This window comes from Camelus ferus, chromosome 27, assembly GCF_009834535.1.
Source record: "Camelus ferus isolate YT-003-E chromosome 27, BCGSAC_Cfer_1.0, whole genome shotgun sequence".
NCBI lineage: Eukaryota > Metazoa > Chordata > Mammalia > Artiodactyla > Camelidae > Camelus > Camelus ferus.
Genome location: NC_045722.1, coordinates 11,133,231 through 11,151,722, shown reverse-complemented (window position 1 = coordinate 11,151,722; position 18,492 = coordinate 11,133,231). Strand labels below are relative to the sequence as shown.

At 58.8% G+C, this 18,492-nt stretch overlaps 2 protein-coding genes across 10 annotated transcripts in view; both read right to left on the bottom strand.

The window, feature by feature from the left end:
• Positions 1 to 303: 303 nt before the first annotated feature.
• On the bottom strand, positions 304 to 10,597 carry FES (FES proto-oncogene, tyrosine kinase). Of its 3 annotated transcripts, none has more exons than XM_032469297.1 (19): positions 10,144 to 10,597; positions 9,410 to 9,631; positions 9,037 to 9,210; positions 7,511 to 7,607; positions 7,194 to 7,377; positions 5,668 to 5,805; positions 5,476 to 5,595; positions 5,216 to 5,338; positions 4,895 to 5,081; positions 4,685 to 4,768; positions 4,008 to 4,217; positions 3,519 to 3,641; positions 3,060 to 3,113; positions 2,376 to 2,494; positions 1,975 to 2,069; positions 1,754 to 1,877; positions 1,332 to 1,489; positions 1,090 to 1,212; positions 304 to 667 (listed from the first exon to the last, which is right to left on the bottom strand). In XM_032469297.1, the coding sequence occupies exons 2-19, from the start codon at positions 9,620 to 9,622 to the stop codon at positions 525 to 527; spliced, it is 2,469 nt and encodes an 822-aa protein (XP_032325188.1). In that variant the 5' UTR covers positions 9,623 to 9,631; positions 10,144 to 10,597; the 3' UTR covers positions 304 to 524. The 3 variants fall into 3 exon arrangements, with proteins under 3 accessions (XP_032325188.1, XP_032325187.1, XP_032325189.1); XM_032469296.1 differs by having other exon boundaries at positions 10,113 to 10,596; XM_032469298.1 differs by lacking the exon at positions 5,668 to 5,805 and having other exon boundaries at positions 10,113 to 10,597.
• Positions 10,598 to 11,270: 673 nt separating this feature from the next.
• Positions 11,271 to 18,492, bottom strand: part of FURIN (furin, paired basic amino acid cleaving enzyme) — a 30,353-nt gene continuing 23,131 nt past the window's right edge. For all 7 annotated transcript variants that reach the window (XM_032469292.1, XM_032469291.1, XM_032469293.1 and 4 more), the window contains 14 exons: positions 18,295 to 18,393; positions 18,086 to 18,181; positions 17,637 to 17,765; positions 17,450 to 17,526; positions 17,049 to 17,137; positions 16,361 to 16,533; positions 15,703 to 15,915; positions 15,152 to 15,252; positions 14,927 to 15,030; positions 14,720 to 14,837; positions 14,429 to 14,608; positions 13,904 to 14,028; positions 13,693 to 13,803; positions 11,271 to 13,455 (listed from right to left, as the gene is read on the bottom strand). In XM_032469292.1, the coding sequence (XP_032325183.1) occupies positions 12,863 to 13,455; positions 13,693 to 13,803; positions 13,904 to 14,028; positions 14,429 to 14,608; positions 14,720 to 14,837; positions 14,927 to 15,030; positions 15,152 to 15,252; positions 15,703 to 15,915; positions 16,361 to 16,533; positions 17,049 to 17,137; positions 17,450 to 17,526; positions 17,637 to 17,765; positions 18,086 to 18,181; positions 18,295 to 18,393 (2,208 nt within the window). In that variant the 3' untranslated portion in view covers positions 11,271 to 12,862. The remainder of the gene's footprint in view (positions 13,456 to 13,692; positions 13,804 to 13,903; positions 14,029 to 14,428; positions 14,609 to 14,719; positions 14,838 to 14,926; positions 15,031 to 15,151; positions 15,253 to 15,702; positions 15,916 to 16,360; positions 16,534 to 17,048; positions 17,138 to 17,449; positions 17,527 to 17,636; positions 17,766 to 18,085; positions 18,182 to 18,294; positions 18,394 to 18,492) is intronic.

The window sequence follows — 18,492 nt, the reverse complement described above, 5'->3', positions numbered from 1 at the left end:
TGGGTCACACATCCCCATAGGCCCGTCAGATGCAGTTTCTCCAAACTCCCCATCCTTCCTGCAGCTCTGCTGCTTTGCCTATGATCCTTTTCCAGGAATAACACCACCATCTGGTCAGAAGCCTGTATATCATCCTGATCTCCCCACTTCCTCCCCGTGCACGTCTCACATCCAGCAACTACCAAACCTTGTTAGTTCTGCCCTGTGACCACTGCTGGTCCTCCTCCTCCCTCAAGGCCATGCTACAGAGCCTCTACTCCTTCTAAGACCTGCCCTCCAGAGGAGTGCACATGCCAAGAGGACTTAATGGGCACAAGTGGTTTTATTATTTCTGCCTGGGGGAGGAAGCCCTGGCAGGAGCAGGGATGCACAGCAGACACGGTGCTGCATCCCTGCTGGCAGCATGGATACCGGTGGCTGGAGTCCAGGACAATGAAGAGCTGTCCAGTGGTGTGAGCTGGAGCTGGTGAGGAGGTACAATCCTGCCTGCAGAGGCCACTGGCTTGAGAAGTGGGGCCCCAGCCTCACCGATGCCGCTTTCGGATGCTCTGCAGTTCCTGGTAGATGGTGCTGAAACTGGGCCGCTGCCTGGGCTCGTAGGCCCAGCACTGCTCCATGAGTCTGAACACAGCATCGGGGCACAGCTCCGGGCAGGGCAGGCGGCCCCCTGTGAGGACAGGCACAGCACACTGGGCATGAGGAGGGGGTCTGAGGGCCTCTGGCAGCCCCTGAGGGCATACCTTGAGCAACGGGAGCTGCTTAAGGCACACCGTTCATAAGGACACATTTTTCTTCACCAAAAACACAGAGGTTCTAATCTCAGGCCACCGTGTGCTAGTTGTGTGGCTTCTGCAAACCTCAGTGTTTCCTTCTGTAAAAGGGACCTACCTCACATGCTGTAAAGAGTAAATGGAATAGTGTATGGCTTGGCACATAACAAGGGGTCACTCCTGTTTTGGTAGCCACCTGATTATTCTTATTCTGCTCCACTGGGAAGGTTAGAAGATTAGGGTATCTGGAAGAGTCCAGCTGGCACACTAGAAGAGGGCTTGGCTTGGAGGCTGCTGTCACACCGCAGGGTTCCCTTACCTTTCTCCACAAACTCCCGAGTCTGCTGATTGCTGAGGTTGGGATAGGGGGAGGCTCCCAGGCTGAAGGTCTCCCAGAGTAAGATGCCAAAGCTCCACACATCACTCTCGGAGGAGTAGCGGCCTGCCAGGAGGTAAGGCAGTGTGAGTGGGCTGCCCGCGTCTGCTGGCCAGAGAGGGCCAGGGGTCAGGACCCACGCCCAGCATCGGGCCCTGCAGCCAGAGTGGAAAAGGCCCAGGTACCGTAGTTAAGCGCCTCGGGTGCCGTCCACTTCACAGGGACTTGTCTGAGGCCCCCCGAGGCTGCGTAGATCCCATCGGCTTCCTCCCGGGACATCCCAAAGTCACTGATCTTCAGGACATTCTTCTCTGTCACCAGGCAGTTCCGAGCAGCCAGGTCTCTGGGCGAAGCAGGACGGGGGCTCATTCAGCCAACATCCATGAGCACCTGTCACCTGCCTGGCCTGGGCGCTCAAGACACAGCCATGAACCAAAGCTGCTCCCTGCCCCTGGGACTCCTGGTCCGTCAGGGAGGGAAGCTCCACCTCTGGAGCTGGTGCCTGCTGGGGAGGGGAGTGTGGGGTGACAGCACTGCCTGTGTCGGGGCGGGGGCTGGCTGTGGGACTGGCAGGGGTTGCATGAGGTTGCCACGCCCTCGCCCTCACCGGTGGATGCAGCACTTGCTCTCCAGGTACTCCATGCCCGCAGCTGCGTCCCCAACCATCTGCAGCAGAGTCTTCACCCGCAGGCGGGCTCCCTCTGTCCGCAGGAAGGTCAGGAAGTCTCCCCCTGGGGGTGGGGGGAAACTGGTTGAGACTTCTGGGAATGGGGGCAGATCTGGCTGGGCTGAGAGCCCCACCCTTGGAGATCAGCTGTCTCTGCTCACCCTGCACAAGCTCCATGACAATGTAGATGGGCTGTTTCTGGGTGCAGACGCCAATGAGACGCACGATGTTGGGGTGGCTGTACTGCTTCAGGATCCTGGTGGGGGGCGGGGGGGGCACTGCTGCTTAGGCTCCTGCCTTGGGGTCTTGTACACTCACCTCCTCAGCCCTGGGAGCCCCAAGGAAGCCCAGGCAGCCCGAGGGAGAATGGGAGAAGGACAGCAGAAGAGAAGAGCTTGGCCTCTGAGGCCAACAGACCTGGATGTGTGACTTTGGGTGGGTCCCTGAGCCCCTTCCCCTCCACACTATGGGGGCCATGAGGATTAAGTACTTGGTGTCACACCATGCGCAGAGGAACCCTTCACATGGGGAACCTATGGTGATGGTTATTTTGATCACCCACCTTGCTTCCTGCAGAAACTTGGCCTTGAGGTCAGGCGGGAGTGTCTCTCGACAAGATTTCACTGCCACCAGGGTGTTGTCCGCTCGCAGGCGTCCGCTGAATACTTCGCCAAAATTCCCCTGAAATGGTCTTGGGTTCCCACCTGTCTTCTGCAGACCGTGGTCCTCTTCTCTACTCAGGGCACAGCCTAGCTTGTCCCCACCCACCCCTGACGCTTAGACCTAATCATCCCAGCTCTCCAGTCAGAGGACCGAGTGTACACACGGGGATAGACAGAGACAATTACCTCTGATTTGCCACGTTCACTGAGAAGTGACAAGGAAAATCCAAAAATCACTTTCACTTGCATTGGAAAAGCATTTGATTTTTAGAAAAGTGACTTCTTTCCTGAGCAGGTATTTTATAGCTCACATGAACAGAGTGTGTCTCCCCTCCCTGAGGAGGCTGGGGGGTGGGTGCTAGTGGCAGAGCCATCTCTGGGGAGTTCTCGGGACGGGTACTTTTGGGAGAGTGGCTGGACGGGGAGTCAGAGGTACACGTTGAGAATCAGAAGGAGGCAGGGAGGCCGAAGTACTCTCTGTAGATGAGGCCTTGTTGTGACTCTGCCTGAGGGCTGGAAAGGCAGTGGTGCTGGGGGAGGGAAAAGCAGGCAGCCAGGAGGCTGGAAGAGCGCACTCAACTCACCCGCCCAATTTGCTCACCCAACACCAGGTCCTCATGGCTTAGTGCCCACTTGTCCTGGGGGAGGAAGGAGTGGGAGGGGTAAGAAGTCAATGAAAGGAGGGCATGCTGGGCCCTATGAAGGACTGAACACCCCCCACCAATGCTATGTCTTTCATTTCTTGGTGCCTTGGTTTGTTGGTCTGTAAAATGGGGATTAGATCACATCAGGATCACACTCAGGTGACTCCGGGGCCAGGCAAGGACACTAAGTCGGGGAGCACCAGCCTGGTGCGTGTGGCCCAGGGAACAGAAGTGGCCTGGACATTCCAAACTAGAGGGAGGCTGGCCCCCTGGGGAGTGAGGAGTCCCTTTGCACCCTGTATCTATACTGGGGCCTGGCAAGCTCTTCCTCTGATTCTATGTGGGCTTGAACCTGCACCCCCAAGCAGGAGGCAGGGGCTGGGCGGGGCGCAGGCTCACCTTGGGCACGGCCCTATTCAGGACAATACCGCTCTTCTTGGTGAGGGGCTGTTGGGAGCGCAGCAGATGGTCGATGAGCAAGGGGATGCTGGGAAAGCCGTCTCCTTCTAGTCGGTACAGGTTCTGTGGGACAGGGGGACCTGGGGTCAACAGCCTCCACTGCTGAAGGGGCCTGAGCCCTGGGAAGGGAGAGGAAAAGCAGCAGGGAGAAAGGGACTGCCTGGGACACGAGGCAGAGACCTGTGGCAGAGGCAGAACCTGATGGCGCATGACAAGTCTGCTCTCCCATCCTACGGGTGAACACACGCTGAAGGCTTAAGCCTCTGTTTCAGTGCAGGGACTGGGTAGTCTCTGTGGCCTCTTTCAGCTCTGCCAGGGAGGCGTCTGAGACAAGGTAGCTCCTTCATACCTTTTCAAGGTTATTCCCTGATGAGGTGGAGGGGAGGGGAAGGATGGGAAGGGGAAGACTTGGGTCCAGGCCCCACTCACATCAGCAGACTGGATGATGAAGTGTCGGGGCTGGCCGTCCCACAGCACAGACAGCACGTACTCCTGCTTGCCCTGGCTCTCCCGGACCAGGAAGTCCCCGGAGTGGGTCAGCAGCTCAGCCACCTCTGCCCGCGGGATGGCCCCATGGTACCACAGCTGCTCATGCAGGGGCTTCTGCACTTCTGGAACGAGCTGCAGTGGTGGGGGTAGCTGGAAAGGGGAAGTGGGGAGCAAGGAGGGGTCAGTCAGCCAGCTCGTCATGGGAGGCCACCAGGCCAGCCAGGGCCAATTGGGGAATATCTATCTGTCTGTCTCTGCCCCTCACAAACCATCCGAGTACCACACAGAGCCATCCATAACCCTTGAAGCCAGGGATAAACTTGCTCAGGTTTGCTCCAGGCAGAGCTGGGATGGGGAGCCCAGGCTGGCTGATCCCAAACCAAGCTTTTGCTTTTTCCACCAGGCCCTCACCCACTCCTGGAGCAGGGAGAGCCACAGGGTAACAAGGCTGCAGGTCTCTTCTTGAATCCCAGGGAAGAGGGGACTCCTCAGTAAAGAGAGGTGGCATGAGAATAGCCACCTTTCTAGGGCAACCCAGGGTACATCTCTGAGGCCCCTGGCCTGGTCCACCCCTTAAAGAAAGGCAGTGGTGCCGGCCCAGGCTGGGCTCCACTCACCGAGAACTTGGGGCGGAAGATTCCTGAGATGTGGCTCTTAAGGATCTCCAGGGTGGGCGTCCTTCCCCCTTCTCGCTCCTGCTCCTGAGGCCAGGGACAGACGTCAGCGGGTGGCCAGGCTTGGGGAGGGGGAGGGCGAAAATGAGGAGCGCGGTCTGGGGCGGGCTGGCGGGCATGGCTGGCAGCGTGGGCAGTGGGTGGGCGGCTCACCGAGGATGAGGTGGAATGGCGGTCATCCTGCAGGAGCAGCACGGGCTGGGGCTCGCCGGGGCCCAGCTGCTCCAGCTTGGCCTGCAGCAGCTCCTGCTGGGCCTGCAGCTTGGCTTGGCTGCACAGTGCTACCTGCAGCCCCTGCAGCGCCTCGTGCAACACCTGCTTCTTGCCCAGAAGCTGCACCCTGCAGGCAGGGGCAGGTGGAAGGGTCAGGGAGAGAGAGGGGCTCAGCCTGCTGCTAGTGGCTGGCAGTGGGTCAGGCAGGCCAGAGGGATGGAAGGGAGGGCCAGGAGGCTGCTGTAGGTGGGCCCCACTCACCGCTCCCGGGGGTGGATATTCTGCTCCTCGTTGCAGAGCTCGTGCTGCAGCTGAGTGACTGTCTCCCGGCGGCTGAGCACCGTCTCAGTGGCCACAGCCAGTTCATCTGTCACTGAGGTCAGCCTGTGCCCAGAGGAAGGGCAGTATTAGAGCCGTGCCCCTCAGATGCATCCCTGCAGAGCCAAACAAGCCTGGTGGGCTGGCCACAGCTCTGTATAGACAGCATCCACCCCCAGGCCCTAAGCCAAGCCACCACACACGTGTGCTGCACGCTCTCCACAGTCAGCTCGTTCAGCTGCAGCTCCCCGGGCTCCAGCAGCTCAGTCTCCTCAAGCAGCGACTCATCAAAGGTGACACAGGGTGGGACGTCAGGTGTGGACCTGCGGGGAACAGTGCCCGTCAGTGAACAGGCCAGCAGCCCTGGCCCTCGAGAGCTGCAAGGAGGGGCTTACCCATACTGTTGCAGGAAGCCTTGGTACTCAGCCTCAGGCTGGATGCGGGCAGCCGCTGCAGCCATCTCCCGGTGAATGGCCACCACCTCGTCCTGCACTAGGCTGCTAATCTCCAGGTATTCCTGCAGGATCTCCTTCCTGCCCCCAGACAGGAACCCCAGTCAGCAGGGCCTCAGGCTGGGCATGGCTGGGAAGCTTGGGGCTCATGTAACTGGGTTTGGATCCACCCTGGGGTTGACCCCACACCCATCATTTACCAGCCAAATGACTACAGGCAAATTACTTGGCATCTCCTGGGAGTTGTAAGGACCCAATAAGAGCCTATGTGCAGTGTGTGGTGCGAGGAAGTGCTCGGTAAATGTGAGCTACAAACATGCCTACTCCGGACAGTCAGCCCAACAGCTGGGACTCCGGGGTTCTGATACACACATAAGCCATGGATGTGCTGCTGACCCACATTTATAACTCCAGTCCCAGCGCCTCTCAGAGCTCCAGTCTCATGTAACCATCCACCTACTCAAACCGTCCTGTTGGACATCTCTTAGACACCCAAACTCCCCCAGCTAAAAAAGAAACTCCTGTTCTTGTTTCCTGAACCTGTTTCTTGCATAACCTTCTCCACAGAGACACCATCTCCTGGTGCTCGGGGCCAAATTCCTGGAGTTATCCTTGACTGCTCTATTTCACACCCTGCTTCCAATCCATGAGGAAACTCCACTGGCTCTGCCTTCAAAGTACACCCAGGACCTGACCACTTCTGCCCTCCATTGTTACCGCCCTATCCAGTGGCCATGGTCTGTGGTCTGGATCACTGCAGGAGCTTCTTTTCTGGTCTCCCTGGTCCTCTCCTTGCCTCCTGACGTCTATTCTCAGCACAGCACCCATACTTAAGACAGTTCAGATCACGTCACTCTTCTGGTCCACACAGAGCCCAAGTCCTGCTGGACCCTCTGTCTTCCCTGGACTCCTCCAGCCTTGTGTCCGACTCTGCCCTTCCCTCACTCTGCATAGGCTACACTGGCTTCCTTGTTGTTCCTGGATTTCAGGCACTGTCCCATGTCGGGGCCTGTGAGCCTGCTGGTCCCTTTTCCTTGAATGGCCTTTTTCCAAATATCCCCCTGGCCCACTCCCATACTTCTGAGGCTTTCCTAGACCACTCCATTTCAAACAGTAACCTCCTGCCCTGTCCCCCGTCTCCTCGTTCTCTTTCCTTGTTTTATTTTTTCCATAGCACCTATCACCTGTATTTTATCGATTTCCTTTTCTTTCTTCACAAATGAACAGTCTAAAGGGCAGATATTTTTGTCTACATTCCCTGCTGTATCACAGAGGCTAGAACAGTGTTCAATAAATACAATAAAACCCTGCAGTAACAGCCCTGGAATGATGTAATTTGGATGTAAGTAGACTGGCACCTGATTATGTGACTATCACTTTGACAGGGCTGGGTTTTCTGGACCCTGCCTCTGGGCACAGGGGCAGGGCTTCAGGGCTGTGATGGGGGTGGGGCGGGGCTGTGGGCTTACAGGATGCAGGCCATCTCCTGGTGCAGGTCCTGCAGGGACTGGAGCAGGCCAGGCAGCATGAGCTGGTGGTGGTGCTGGTGGTGCAGCTGTGCGGCCCGCACGCCCAGCACGTAGCGGTTATGGTGAGCGAAGAGCTTCCATAGGCTGCGAACATACTTGTCCTTGGCCTTGTCACGGTCCTTGTCTGACAGGTGGGGGCAAGGGGGTGTGGGTGACAGCACAGAGGCCTAGGCAGCGTCCCCTCCCTGAGTACCTGGGGACTGGTCTGAGCTGGCTTGGGATTCCCGCCCTGCCAGGGAGGGAGGGCAGCCCCAGACCTTTGCTGGCCTCCTGGTACTTGCGCCTGGCCTGGGCGCTGTCCCGTGCCAGGGCTCGGTACTGGTTCTTCAGCTTCTCAATGTCCTGGCTGTGGGTCTGGAGAGAGAGAAGAAACCAAGTGGGACAGTAGGTCCCCAGGGCATGGGAGATTCCTGCTCAAGGTGAAGCCCTAAACAGGTCCTACAGTCCAGGCAGGCAGCACATCCAGGTCCATCCTTCAAGAAGAGCCTGGAGACCTCTGGGATCTAGCCTCTGCCGTTGAGGTTAAGGTCAGAGGAGTTGGGTTAAGGGCAGGTCCCTGAGGGAGGCAGAGAGGTGGACTGGGCAGGCTACAACTGTCCCTCCTTGGCCTAGAGTAGTATCTGGTGGCAGGTGTGTGTGCAGCCTGTGCAGTTGTGGCACATAACTCCACACTCAGAAGGGCTCTGTGATTGGTTTAATGCTCTATTGATTCCATCTTGAAATTCTTAATTTTATGACAAGGGGCCCCACATTTTCATTTTGCGCTGAGTCCCGCAAATTCCGTTCCTGGTGGCAGGAACCATAGATGGTTAACACCAGAGTTCTCATCCCAGATCCCTGTTTGTGCACTGGCATACTTTGGGCAAGCTCCACTCCTCTCCTCTGAACCTCAGCTTCTCCATCTGTAGCTGAGCTAAATGCATAGACTAGATCAGCCTTTTTCTTAAGGGCCAGATGGTAAACATTTTAGGCTTGTAGGCCATGCGGTCTCTGTTGAAACTATTCAGCTCTGCCATTGTAGCTCTTTAGTAACCATGGATAATATGAACATATACGGGCAAGGCTGTGTTCCAGTAACTGCCTACAAAAACAAGCAGACCCCCTGAATTACATGATCTTCTGAGGAGAGAGTGGAAGGGGTCAAGACTGACCACCAGGGGCCGCTGTGGGTCCATGGAAAGGCTAGGTTTGGGGCTGGTAGAAGGGGTGTGGTGCAGGCAGCAGCCCAGCACATCGAATAAGGAGGCTAAAACAGCCACATAAATAGCTCCAATCACACAGTCTCTAGACTGAGAAGCTGGGAAGGATTCAAATGCCAAGCAGGTCCACTTCGCAGCCCTGGTCCTTAACATCTGAGTCAGAGGGCCATGCTGCTGCCTCATGGTGTCTCTAGGGCCCTGGGAGGAGCCAACCTGGACTAAGGGCAGGCAGAGTAGCCCTCATTCCTCTCACTATCTCTCAGACCCCATCGGGTGCAATGCGGGAGGTGGGTCACAGACCCTGCATTCCTCCCAGGCGATGGCTGGATCACTCATCCTTGTACTCCCAGCACTCAGCGCAGGCACACAGTTAGGAGACAGAAAATGCACAGAAAGGCCAGCCTGAGGTGGGGGAGGAGGCGGGAAGGAAGCTGCGGCAGGGCTGGAGCAGGCCTTGGGTCAAGCCTGTGGTCAGATACTTCCACTTCCCCAGAGAATCCAGGGGCTCTTGTGCAAAACCAGCGCGTTTAGGCTCAAAAAGTAGGCAGAAATGACCAGGTGAAACCCCAGTGCCACCCACCCACCTTGGTGAGTTCCTGCTGCAGCTGCTGCCACTGCTCGCTGTAGGTCTTGCGCAGCTGCTGCCGCTCCCGGATCAGCAGGCTCAGCTTGCTCAGGGGCCCTGAGTTCAGATCTTCCGCGTGCTGCCTCAGCACCCGGCTCAGGCCCTCCGTCTGGCTGGTGATCTCTGCCCACGACTACAGCACACACGAGACGGGTGAGATGGGGAATGCGCGACGATGGCTCTCAAGCATGGGCCTGCCGAATCTCCAACCCTCCCCAGTGGGCTCCGGGAAAGGAAGGGGCAGGCAGATATACCCATGCCTGGCACACAGAGGAACTCTTTGGTCAAGGGTGGGAAGAAGGTGAGGAGGTCTAGGGTCCGTAGAATCCCACCTGGCTGATGGGGCTATGGAAGCTGATGCCTCGGCTCTGGCCCCCACTGTCCTGTAGTGACATGTGGTGCAGAAGCCCTGCATATTCCCTGTCACTCTTGACGCGCTGGGCCATCCACTTCCTCATGCCCTCCAGGAGCCGAAGCTCAGCCTCCTGCATCTGCTGCACTGCCCCGTGGCCCTGTGGGCTGCATAGCGCTGAAGAAAAGCCCATAGTGTAGTCCTGGAGAGAGAGAGAGGAGAGGCCACCACTGGGGGCAAAGCAGTAGTTGGAAATGGAGCGGTGGGACAGGGAGGCGAGGGGCTTTCGGGCCAAGAGGAGCCATGAGGAGCTACAGACAGGCAGGAGGTGGGGTCCTGTCCTGTTGAAATATAGCCATAGGTACAAAATGCGGCCTGGCCTGGGAAGGCCCTCATTGTTTCCTGCGTCCCTGATGCCAGGAGTCCCCTTCCCAGCCCTGGAACAGAAACCTCCCAGAGCCTCCCTCCCTGGGCCCTTCCACCCAGCACCCAGCACCCACGGCAGAGGCACAGTGCGCAGAGGGCCCTTGGCAGGGCCAAGCCAGCCCCTGCTGGTGCCCCCGGCAGCCACAGCCCCGCCACCACAACCGCCCCTGCCCTTCCACGGACCCTGCCCCACCAGGCCCGTGTCCGACTCTCAGACTGCCTGCCCAGCCCCCCTGCCCGCTGCCCCCTGCTCCTACCACGGCCTCCTGGGCCTGGGGCAGGAGTTACCCGCAGCTGTTCCTGGGGCCACCGAGGACAGACTCAGACTCAGGCCCTGCACCGCCCGGCCAGTTCCTGATTCCGCGCTTCCTCCTCCTGTGGTTTCAGTTGGCCCAGGCCCCGGGGCGGGCCGGCAGAGGGGAAGGGGCGGGCGGGAGCCCCTGACGCCTGTCCGCCCCCCTGCCCAGCGCCGGCCTGCTGCCTCCAGCCGGCCTTATGGCCAGCCGCGGAAACGGAAGGGAGGAGGGGGCCAGGAAAGAATGGCCCAGAAGAGAGCAGCCTGCGCCCAGCACTCCCCAGGGCCCGGACAGCGCCGGAGAACACAGGGAAGGGGCCCACGGGTGCGGGTGCGCGGTCGGCGCCTGGCACAGGGCGGGGCTGCAGGTTTGCATGGGGCCCAGAAGCCTGGGGTCCAGGGCCTGGGGGCAGGCAGGCAGTCCTAGCAGCAGGCCAGGGCTGTCCCAGAAGAGGAAGGGGGAAGCCTAGTCCAGGGCTTCCCCACCCACTGGATTCCCCAAGGAGAGCTCAGGCGCCAGTCTCCATTTGAATAAAATTTCCAAGTAAATATCCCAGAGAGGCCTGCTTCTCAGGCACAGATCCTGGTGGAATTGGCATCATTCCCTTACTGCCAGGCAGGGGCTTCTGGTCCCAAGGGAAACCTGGGGCAGGCAGGGGCCTGGGCTGGGGAGTGGGGAAGTGTGGCATTTTGAGAGTGGGACTCAGGCTTTCCCCAGCAAAAGTCATCTTGCTTCAGTTAGGCCCCACTAAAGGCCTCAACCTTATAGCTGGTGGCCGGGCCACTTCAGCCAAGGGAAGCCCTGAGCAACTGGACACAGGCCATTACTCTCCACCCCTCTGGAGTTCAGGCCTGTGGGGGTGGAAGTGCTTAGCTAGTCCCACCCTTGGGGTTTACTTGTCCCACCCCAGGACTTGTTTCCAGCTGCTGTCCCCTTCCACATCTCACCTGAAGGAGGCCCTAAACCCCTCGGGAGATGGACTTTGGGCACCTAGAGGCAGGCAGGACATCATGTGGGCATGTAACTTGCCCCCAACCCCTACCTACCCCCACCCCATCCCATCCCAGATGCAGCCCCAGGATTCTGGGAAGAACAGTTATCATCACACTGGAGACCAGGCCTGGTTTGCATAGTCTGCACGTTTAATCACTTTAAAACCTCTAACATTATCTCGTGTCCATTAAATAGAACCAACAATGCTGGGCCTGTTTAAATTACAAGGGAAAAAAAAATCACTGTGCACCAACCCAGTATCCTACAAAACCAGCTGGGCTGGCCACAAGGGTAGGGGGGATAGGAGAGGAGGGGGCACCCCTGGGCAGGTGGCTGGGTGCCAAGAGGGGCTGGGGGAGAGAAAGAAAAGGGGGCTCCCAAATGGGAAGGGACTGATTGTCCTAATGGGAGGGGTGTGAAAGGCACGTCAGAAGAGAGGGACTTGGGGGGCAGGATGGGTCAGTGCTTTCTCCACCAGGGCACAGTGTTAGAGGGGGCTCGACACCACCGCCTGCCCACCCCTGGCATTTGGAGAACCAGTGACCCATGAGCCCTTGGCACAACGAGCCCCATCTGAAACGGATGACAGCCTGCCCCTCCCACCATGATCTTCCTTTCCTGGGGCCCGCCTGGCCTGGCCTGCCTCAGGATGTGGGGCTTACCTACTCCTCACTCAGCAACACGTTGCAGCCCCCCACACCACAGGGCCAGGACAGCGGGGGAACAGCAGGGCGGACAGTGGGTGTGGGAAGGTGATGGTCCAGCTGCTACCCCCATTAAAAATACAAAAAAAAAAAAAAAAAACAAAAAAAAACCACAAAACCCAAAAAACAAAAAACCCACCAGCATCTAAAGTGAAATAATCACAAAGTGAAAATATATCCTCAAACAGCCCCTGAGATCCCCACAGGGGAAAGCAGCATCGGGTGGGAGGCGGGAGAGGCCGGCTGGGCCACCGTCCCTCCCCACCACCCACCCAGGGGCTCCGGGACTGTGAGTGCCAACAGCCCAGGTAGCCCCGGGCTCAGAAAACAGGGACTTGGGCCCTAGCGGGAGGGGAGGGTGCCAGAGAGGGGAGGGTGGTCAGGACACCAGCATGGGGCCGGGCCAGCCTCACTCAGCAGGCAGCCAGCTGTAGTGGAGATGGGCAAAGGGACACACATGTGTACACGTGCGCACCCTGGAAGTACCTGCCTTGCCTTGGTCCCTTCCTACACTCACTGCTTCCGCCCAAGGCTCACCAGAGAGGTTGGGGACAGGGTCAGGGATGCAAAAGCCCTTGGAGAGGTGGCCTCCTGCTTCAAATACCCACTAGGCCAGCCTCCCTGCTGCCTGGATGGGGACCATTATTGCTTTAGAGGGACAGGGGAGGGCAAGAGCTGCAGCCCAGGTCAGGAATCTCGTGAGGGAAGGGCTGCCCCTCTTCACTCTGCAGGGACCTCTGGCTGGGGCCTGGACCTTGGAAAGCTGCCCTAAAGGTTTCACTCCTTTCTCCGCATGGAGGGGTGCTAACAGTGGGGAGAGGTCCTCCCCTGCCCCCGTAGCTGGTCCTTCGGTCCCACCCCAGGCAGTCAGGTGGCCCAAGATGGGAAGCCACCTCTGCCCCTCTTGCCTCCCAGCTGGGGTCCAAACCCAGTCCCAAGATAAAAAAATACTTTGGTGAATTAAAAAGTGCCCAAGGAGGGGATGGGCTCGAAGGGGCGGGCAGTAGGCGCTCGTCAAAGGGCGCTCTGGTCTTTGATAAAGGCGGTCCTCTCGCCCCGGCCCTCGTCCTCTTCTGAGTCGGATGGGCACTCCTCCTGCCAGGCTTCGGGCGGCAGCCCCTTGTAGGAGATGAGGCCACGGTCCATGGTGTACACTTTCACCCCTCGGAAGCTGAAGCCCGAGCGCAGCTGCAGGACCAGGAAGACAGTGACGAAGACCAGCACGATGAAGGCGCAGCTGAGGCCGGCCACCAGCTCGGGCAGGTGCGAGGGCAGCAGCCCCGCCCGCAGCCGCGGCTCTGTTTCCACCTCCAGGGGTGGTGGCCGGGGTGGCTGCTGCTGTGGCGACTCGCGGCTGCTCTGGCTTTGCCGGGAGCACGTCTGCTCCACAGGGTCCAGGGAGGCGTGGCTGGGGCAGCTGAGGCAGTCTGTGGGAGCTGGCCCCTGGCATGTGGCACACGAGGCGTGGCAGGGAGCACAGACGCTGGCCCGGATGGTCTCCACGTCGTTCTCAGTGCTATAATGTGTGTCGAGGACTTGGGGAGCGAAGCCTGGAGGGCAGTGCTGAACACAGCTCTTCTGGTGCAGGGAGAAGCCTTCCTCGCACACTGCCAGCACAGGAGAGAGGGTGGACATCAGTTAACCTCCCCCTGACCATCGAGCCACGAGTTTGTGGACCTCAGCCCCAAGCACAGTCACTGGTGGCCCTAGGAGCTCCTCGCCGGAGAACTGTGGTCATCTCAAGGGCCCCAGGGTCTCTTCACACCCTTTTTCCTCCTTTAGGACGAGCACCCTCTGTCCCCTCAGCCTTGGGCCCCCAAACCCCAAAAGCATCCATGACTGACCCACACAGGCCTGGCCGGACGTGAGGGTCTTGCAGCCGATGCTCTCGGGAGGTGTGGGCAGCCCCTCAGAGGCCGTGCCGTACAGCACGAGGGTGAATTTGGTCAGCGTCCCTATTGTGGGGGATAAGAGTTAGAGGGCACTGGGACCATGCCTGGCACCCCAGACCCCGCCAGCTCTCCTTGTTCCCCAGCCCTCAAGCGCCCCCAGTACCGTAGTTGTTGGCTTCGCTGGTGTTTTCAATCTCTAGGACCCACTCGCCAGAGGGGTCCTCATCCCAGGAATGGGTTGTCATGAAAGCCCAGTCATTAAACCCATCTGCAGAGTAGTCATGTGGCCTGGAAAGGAAAGGACACACAGCTGCCTGAGGCCTCTGGGAGACCCCAGCCAGGGGACACTGAGCCCACAACACACGGACCACACACCCTCCCCCAGTGCTGGGACGGAATTGCCTGCTGGCTCTGTTTCCCAAGAGGCCACATGTTCTGAACCAGAAGATTCTGGAAATGTGCAAGGGCATTACACATGGGAAGGCACACAGACGTGGCATTTAATAGCAGAATCAGAGATTCCTGCAACATGGGACAGTCCTGTAGGACAAAATCGTCTCTCCCAAAACGCCACCAGTGCCCCCATGAAGAAGTATTTGGTGACCGTCAGGACTGTGTGAGTGAATGAATGAATGAGTGCAGGTAGGGTAAGAGAGAGGACGAGCTAGGCAGTGGGGAGGGTAAGCACCTGGCGGCCAGCAGGGTGGAGCGGGTGCCCATGGGGCTGACCAGGTGGATGGCCAGGTCACCGCGGCGATTGTAGGACAGGGTGAGCCGCGCCTGAGCGTGCTCCAGCTGTGTGATATGGCTGGGCTCCCCCAGGCAGGCGGTCACGGTCTTCCGCACCTCCAGTCTCTTCCCAATGTCCCTGTGCAGACAGCAGCATTATGGTCTATCAGCCTGGCCCAGGGGGACCAGTGGGCACCCCTGCGACCCTTGGGTCCCACTTGCCCCCTCCCAGCCAGGGTCCAGCCCTCACTTGGGCTCAGTGAGGATGTCGATGATGCACTTCCGCTGGGGGGCCACTGTCGTCCAGTTCTGGGCCAGGGCCACCATGGCACCTGCATCCAACAACCCGTAGCCATACGAATGGCTCACTGTAGGGCAGGGAAGGCAGAGTCAGCTAGGAGGCACAGAGTGCCCCCCACCAACTGCCCATCCAGCCCACTGGCCACCCTGTCCTCACCTTTGCGGCCTACACCATTGGTGGCCCAGTCGTTAGCATTGAGATGGGCTGGCTTTGAGGTCTGTACCACCAGGTGCTGCATGTCCCGCCAGGTGAGGTTCTTACTGCAAAGGAGCAATGGAGAGGCTTGAGGGCTCAATCTCTTTGGAGAAGGCTGGAGACCCAGGGCTGTCCAGCAGAGGGCGCTAGTGGGGGACAGGGTTGCCCCTCAGCCCTACCACTTACTTGGCCTCCAGAGTGAGAGCGATGATGCCGGCTGCCAAGGGGGCTGAGGCTGAGGTGCCTGTGTGAGACTCTGTACACTTCTGCCGCAGATCAGTGGTCACCTACCAGAATGATATTGGGCCTGTGAGGGTAAAAGGCCCCAGAGGCCACCTACCTGCCCTCCCTCTGCCCACAGGCCCTGAGCACCATAAATGGGGAGCCAGGGCCAAGACACTTTGGTCCCAGCTTCTGCCTTGCTAACTTGCTGTGGACAGGCCAATGCCGGGCCCTTTCCGGGCCTGCTTCCCAAGGAACAAGGGGGTTGAACTAGAGGCTGGAGATCATTAAGAGCAATGTATGTTTTTAGGGAGAGTATACACTTCTCAGGGGCTTCAGCAATAGCTCCATAGCCCCCAAGGGTCTGAGAGAGCCCCCCAACTCCCGTTCCATGATGCCTTAGCCACTACCACCCAGCCACACGCAGGTGGGAGGCAGATGGGGTTGGAAAGAGAGCCCTGGGCAGAGCCAGCAGGCAGCCCCATTTCCCAGCCTCTGCCTGGGAAAAGACTCACAATCTGCTTCTCGTTCTGGTTGCCACTGCTATAGGTCGTGGCCAGTGTGGACGAGCAGGCCTCACTGTACCAGGGCACGTTGCCGAACTGCGTGGCGCTGCTGATGGACAGCGTGTAGATGCTGTTGGTGTAGCCGTCGCAGTTGCAGCTGTCGTGCTCCCGACCCCCATTTCCTGAGGCCCAGACAAAGATGGATCCCAGCCCCCCACGGCCCTGTGGACACAATGGGCTGGGGTCACTCAAGAGAACAGGACTTGGGGGAGGCCTGGCAGGAAGACACTGCTGGAGACTGGGAAGGCTGGAGCCTCATTCTCCGGGGACCCTCTATCCACCCCCACCCCCATTCCCCTGTGAGATCCCTGATGTACCTTATGTTTTTGCATAAAAAAAATTGACCCAGACCACCACCCAAACGCTCAGTGGTGATTCCAGACAGTGGAATTATGGGCAATTTTTATTTACTTTATTCTTTTTCTGTCCTTCTAATCCCTTAACATTTTAATAAACACGCTCCGTGTAAAATTAAAATTAAACACAAGACTAAGTAAACAGGTACAGAAAAACACAAAGAAGAAAGTAGGGAAAAGATAGTGCCGCCCAGCTTGCCCCTCAGAGGCTGGGCCTGGTGTCCAGGGCTGGGCCAGGACCCCCACCTCACCTGGCTGACCCCCCGGAAGAAGGCCTCTTCAGCAAGACGGGCTGGCCCATCCACGGTCTTGCCATCATCCTCGGGGCCCCAGCTGGCACTGTAGATGTGGATGTGGTTGGGGTTCAGTCCCAGTGAGCGTGCCTCCACTGCATCTGTCACTTCACCATCCAGCATGCGCACCCCTGGCCGCAGAGGGGGGCGGGGAGAGGGATGCTGCGTGGGTCCAGCTGCCAGGGGCAGCCCCTGGAGCACACCCAGCCCTGCACCCAGAGGCTGGTGCTTGGAAACTGTAAGCCCCTTAACTCCTCAGCCGGCTGCTGCCTCTGCCTCTCAAAGACAAGACCCGGGCAGGGGAAAAGAGAGCACCTCAGCCCTCAACCACACCTTCCAGACTAGGATGTGTCTCTGGGGTCCCAAAGGACCATGGTGGTCAAGGCCTGCCATGTAAGGACTCAGAGTGGGTGGTGAAGATTTAGGGAGACGCCTGTTCAGAAACACTCCCTCCACCATGCAGCACAGGGCCACCAGCACGGGTGGTTCAGCTCTTTGAGTTGCTAAGAATCCTCCAAAGAAGATCCATGTGGTCCAAGGATCCAGAGGGGAAAAGTGACAGACACTGGCTGGATGGGAAGTGAGCAGAGGAGAATCCCACCCGAAGGGTCCTCCCAAAGACAGGGAGGCCAAAGCCCACACGCACCTCCAATGCGGGCATTGTAGGCCACGCCAACGCCACAGACACCGTTGTTGGCCACTGCGGCCACCTCACCCGCACACCGCGTGCCATGCCTGTCAGGGCCAAGAGCACAGCATTAGCAGTGGATAGAGAATGGCAGATGCAGCCTGAGGAGCAGGAAAGGTCACACACCGCTCCATCCTTGACGGCTGTCCCATGTCTGTGCACAGTTCCCCCTCTACACACTCCACTCAGCCTATGGCCACCTCCGCTCTCATCAAACCCTCCCTCAGAGTTCCAGTCAGACCGGGACTGTGGAAAAGACTTCAGTCTCTCGGGCTGGGCATGCCTTAACACAGACTGAGCCCTGCTGCCTCAGTGGAAGAAAGAAGGGAAGCAGAGGCCAAGGACTTGCCAATTTTTACCTGTTGTCATTCATCTGTGTGTACCGGGGCTGGGGGTCAGGGTCCTGGTCGTTGACATCGAAGCTGGCCCCAGGATCCTAGAAAAGATGTGCCCATCATCAGGGACAGCCTGACCACACTGACAGAACAGGAACATCCCTAGATGCCCCTCGCCAGGGATCGCTGCCTCCCTCCCCCATCTCCTCACATAATTGCCTGCCAAGTCCGGGTGGTTCTTCTCAATGCCATCATCCAGAATGGAGACCACAATGCCACGCCCCGTGTAGCCCTGGGCCCAGGCGTCCTTCACGTTCAGGTCCCGCTGGGTGATGCCAGACTGCAGAGACACCCACCCCCATCACCCGCACTTATGAGATGTGGCTGTGGGGGGAGGTTACAGGAACCCTGAAGAATCCCTTTGTCACCCCCAAAAACTCCTTCTCCACCCGCCCCTGCTCCTGAAATGCCACCACTGGTTGTCTGGGCTCCACGGAATTACAAAGGACTCTGGAAGGGTACTCCTCAGGCTTAGAAGAATGGGCTAGAGAAAGATTACTCAGCAGACAGATGAAGACTGAGTGGAAGCCTCAAAGTCAGCCTCATCCACCAGCAGGACCCCTCCGTGGATGGATAAATACAGCTGGGGAGACAACGTACCAGGTACCACTGCTGGGGAAACTTGGGGTCCGTGGGCTCCTGGTATATGTCCCGTTTGGTCCGTCGCTTTGCCACCTGCTGCTCCAGCCACTCTACCTGTGAGGGAGTGAGGGAGAGATGGTGTGGGTGGAGGAGCGGGGAGGGAGAGTGAGGCCTCCTGAAAACAGAAAGGGAAGGGCAGCAGCAGGAGGGGCTGGGGCTGCACTCACTCGAGGCTCCCGCTGCAGCCGGCTGTGCCGCGGGTGGTGAGGTGATAGGGACCGCTTTGTCACTGCTCGATGCCAGAAGTGGTAATAGTCGCCGAAGATCTGCAACAGAGCAGGGAGACTGAGCTGGGCTTTCCATCTGTCAGTCCCTGGAGAGGCGGGGGATGGGGGTGGACAACCGGCTGCGAGGGGAGGCTCACA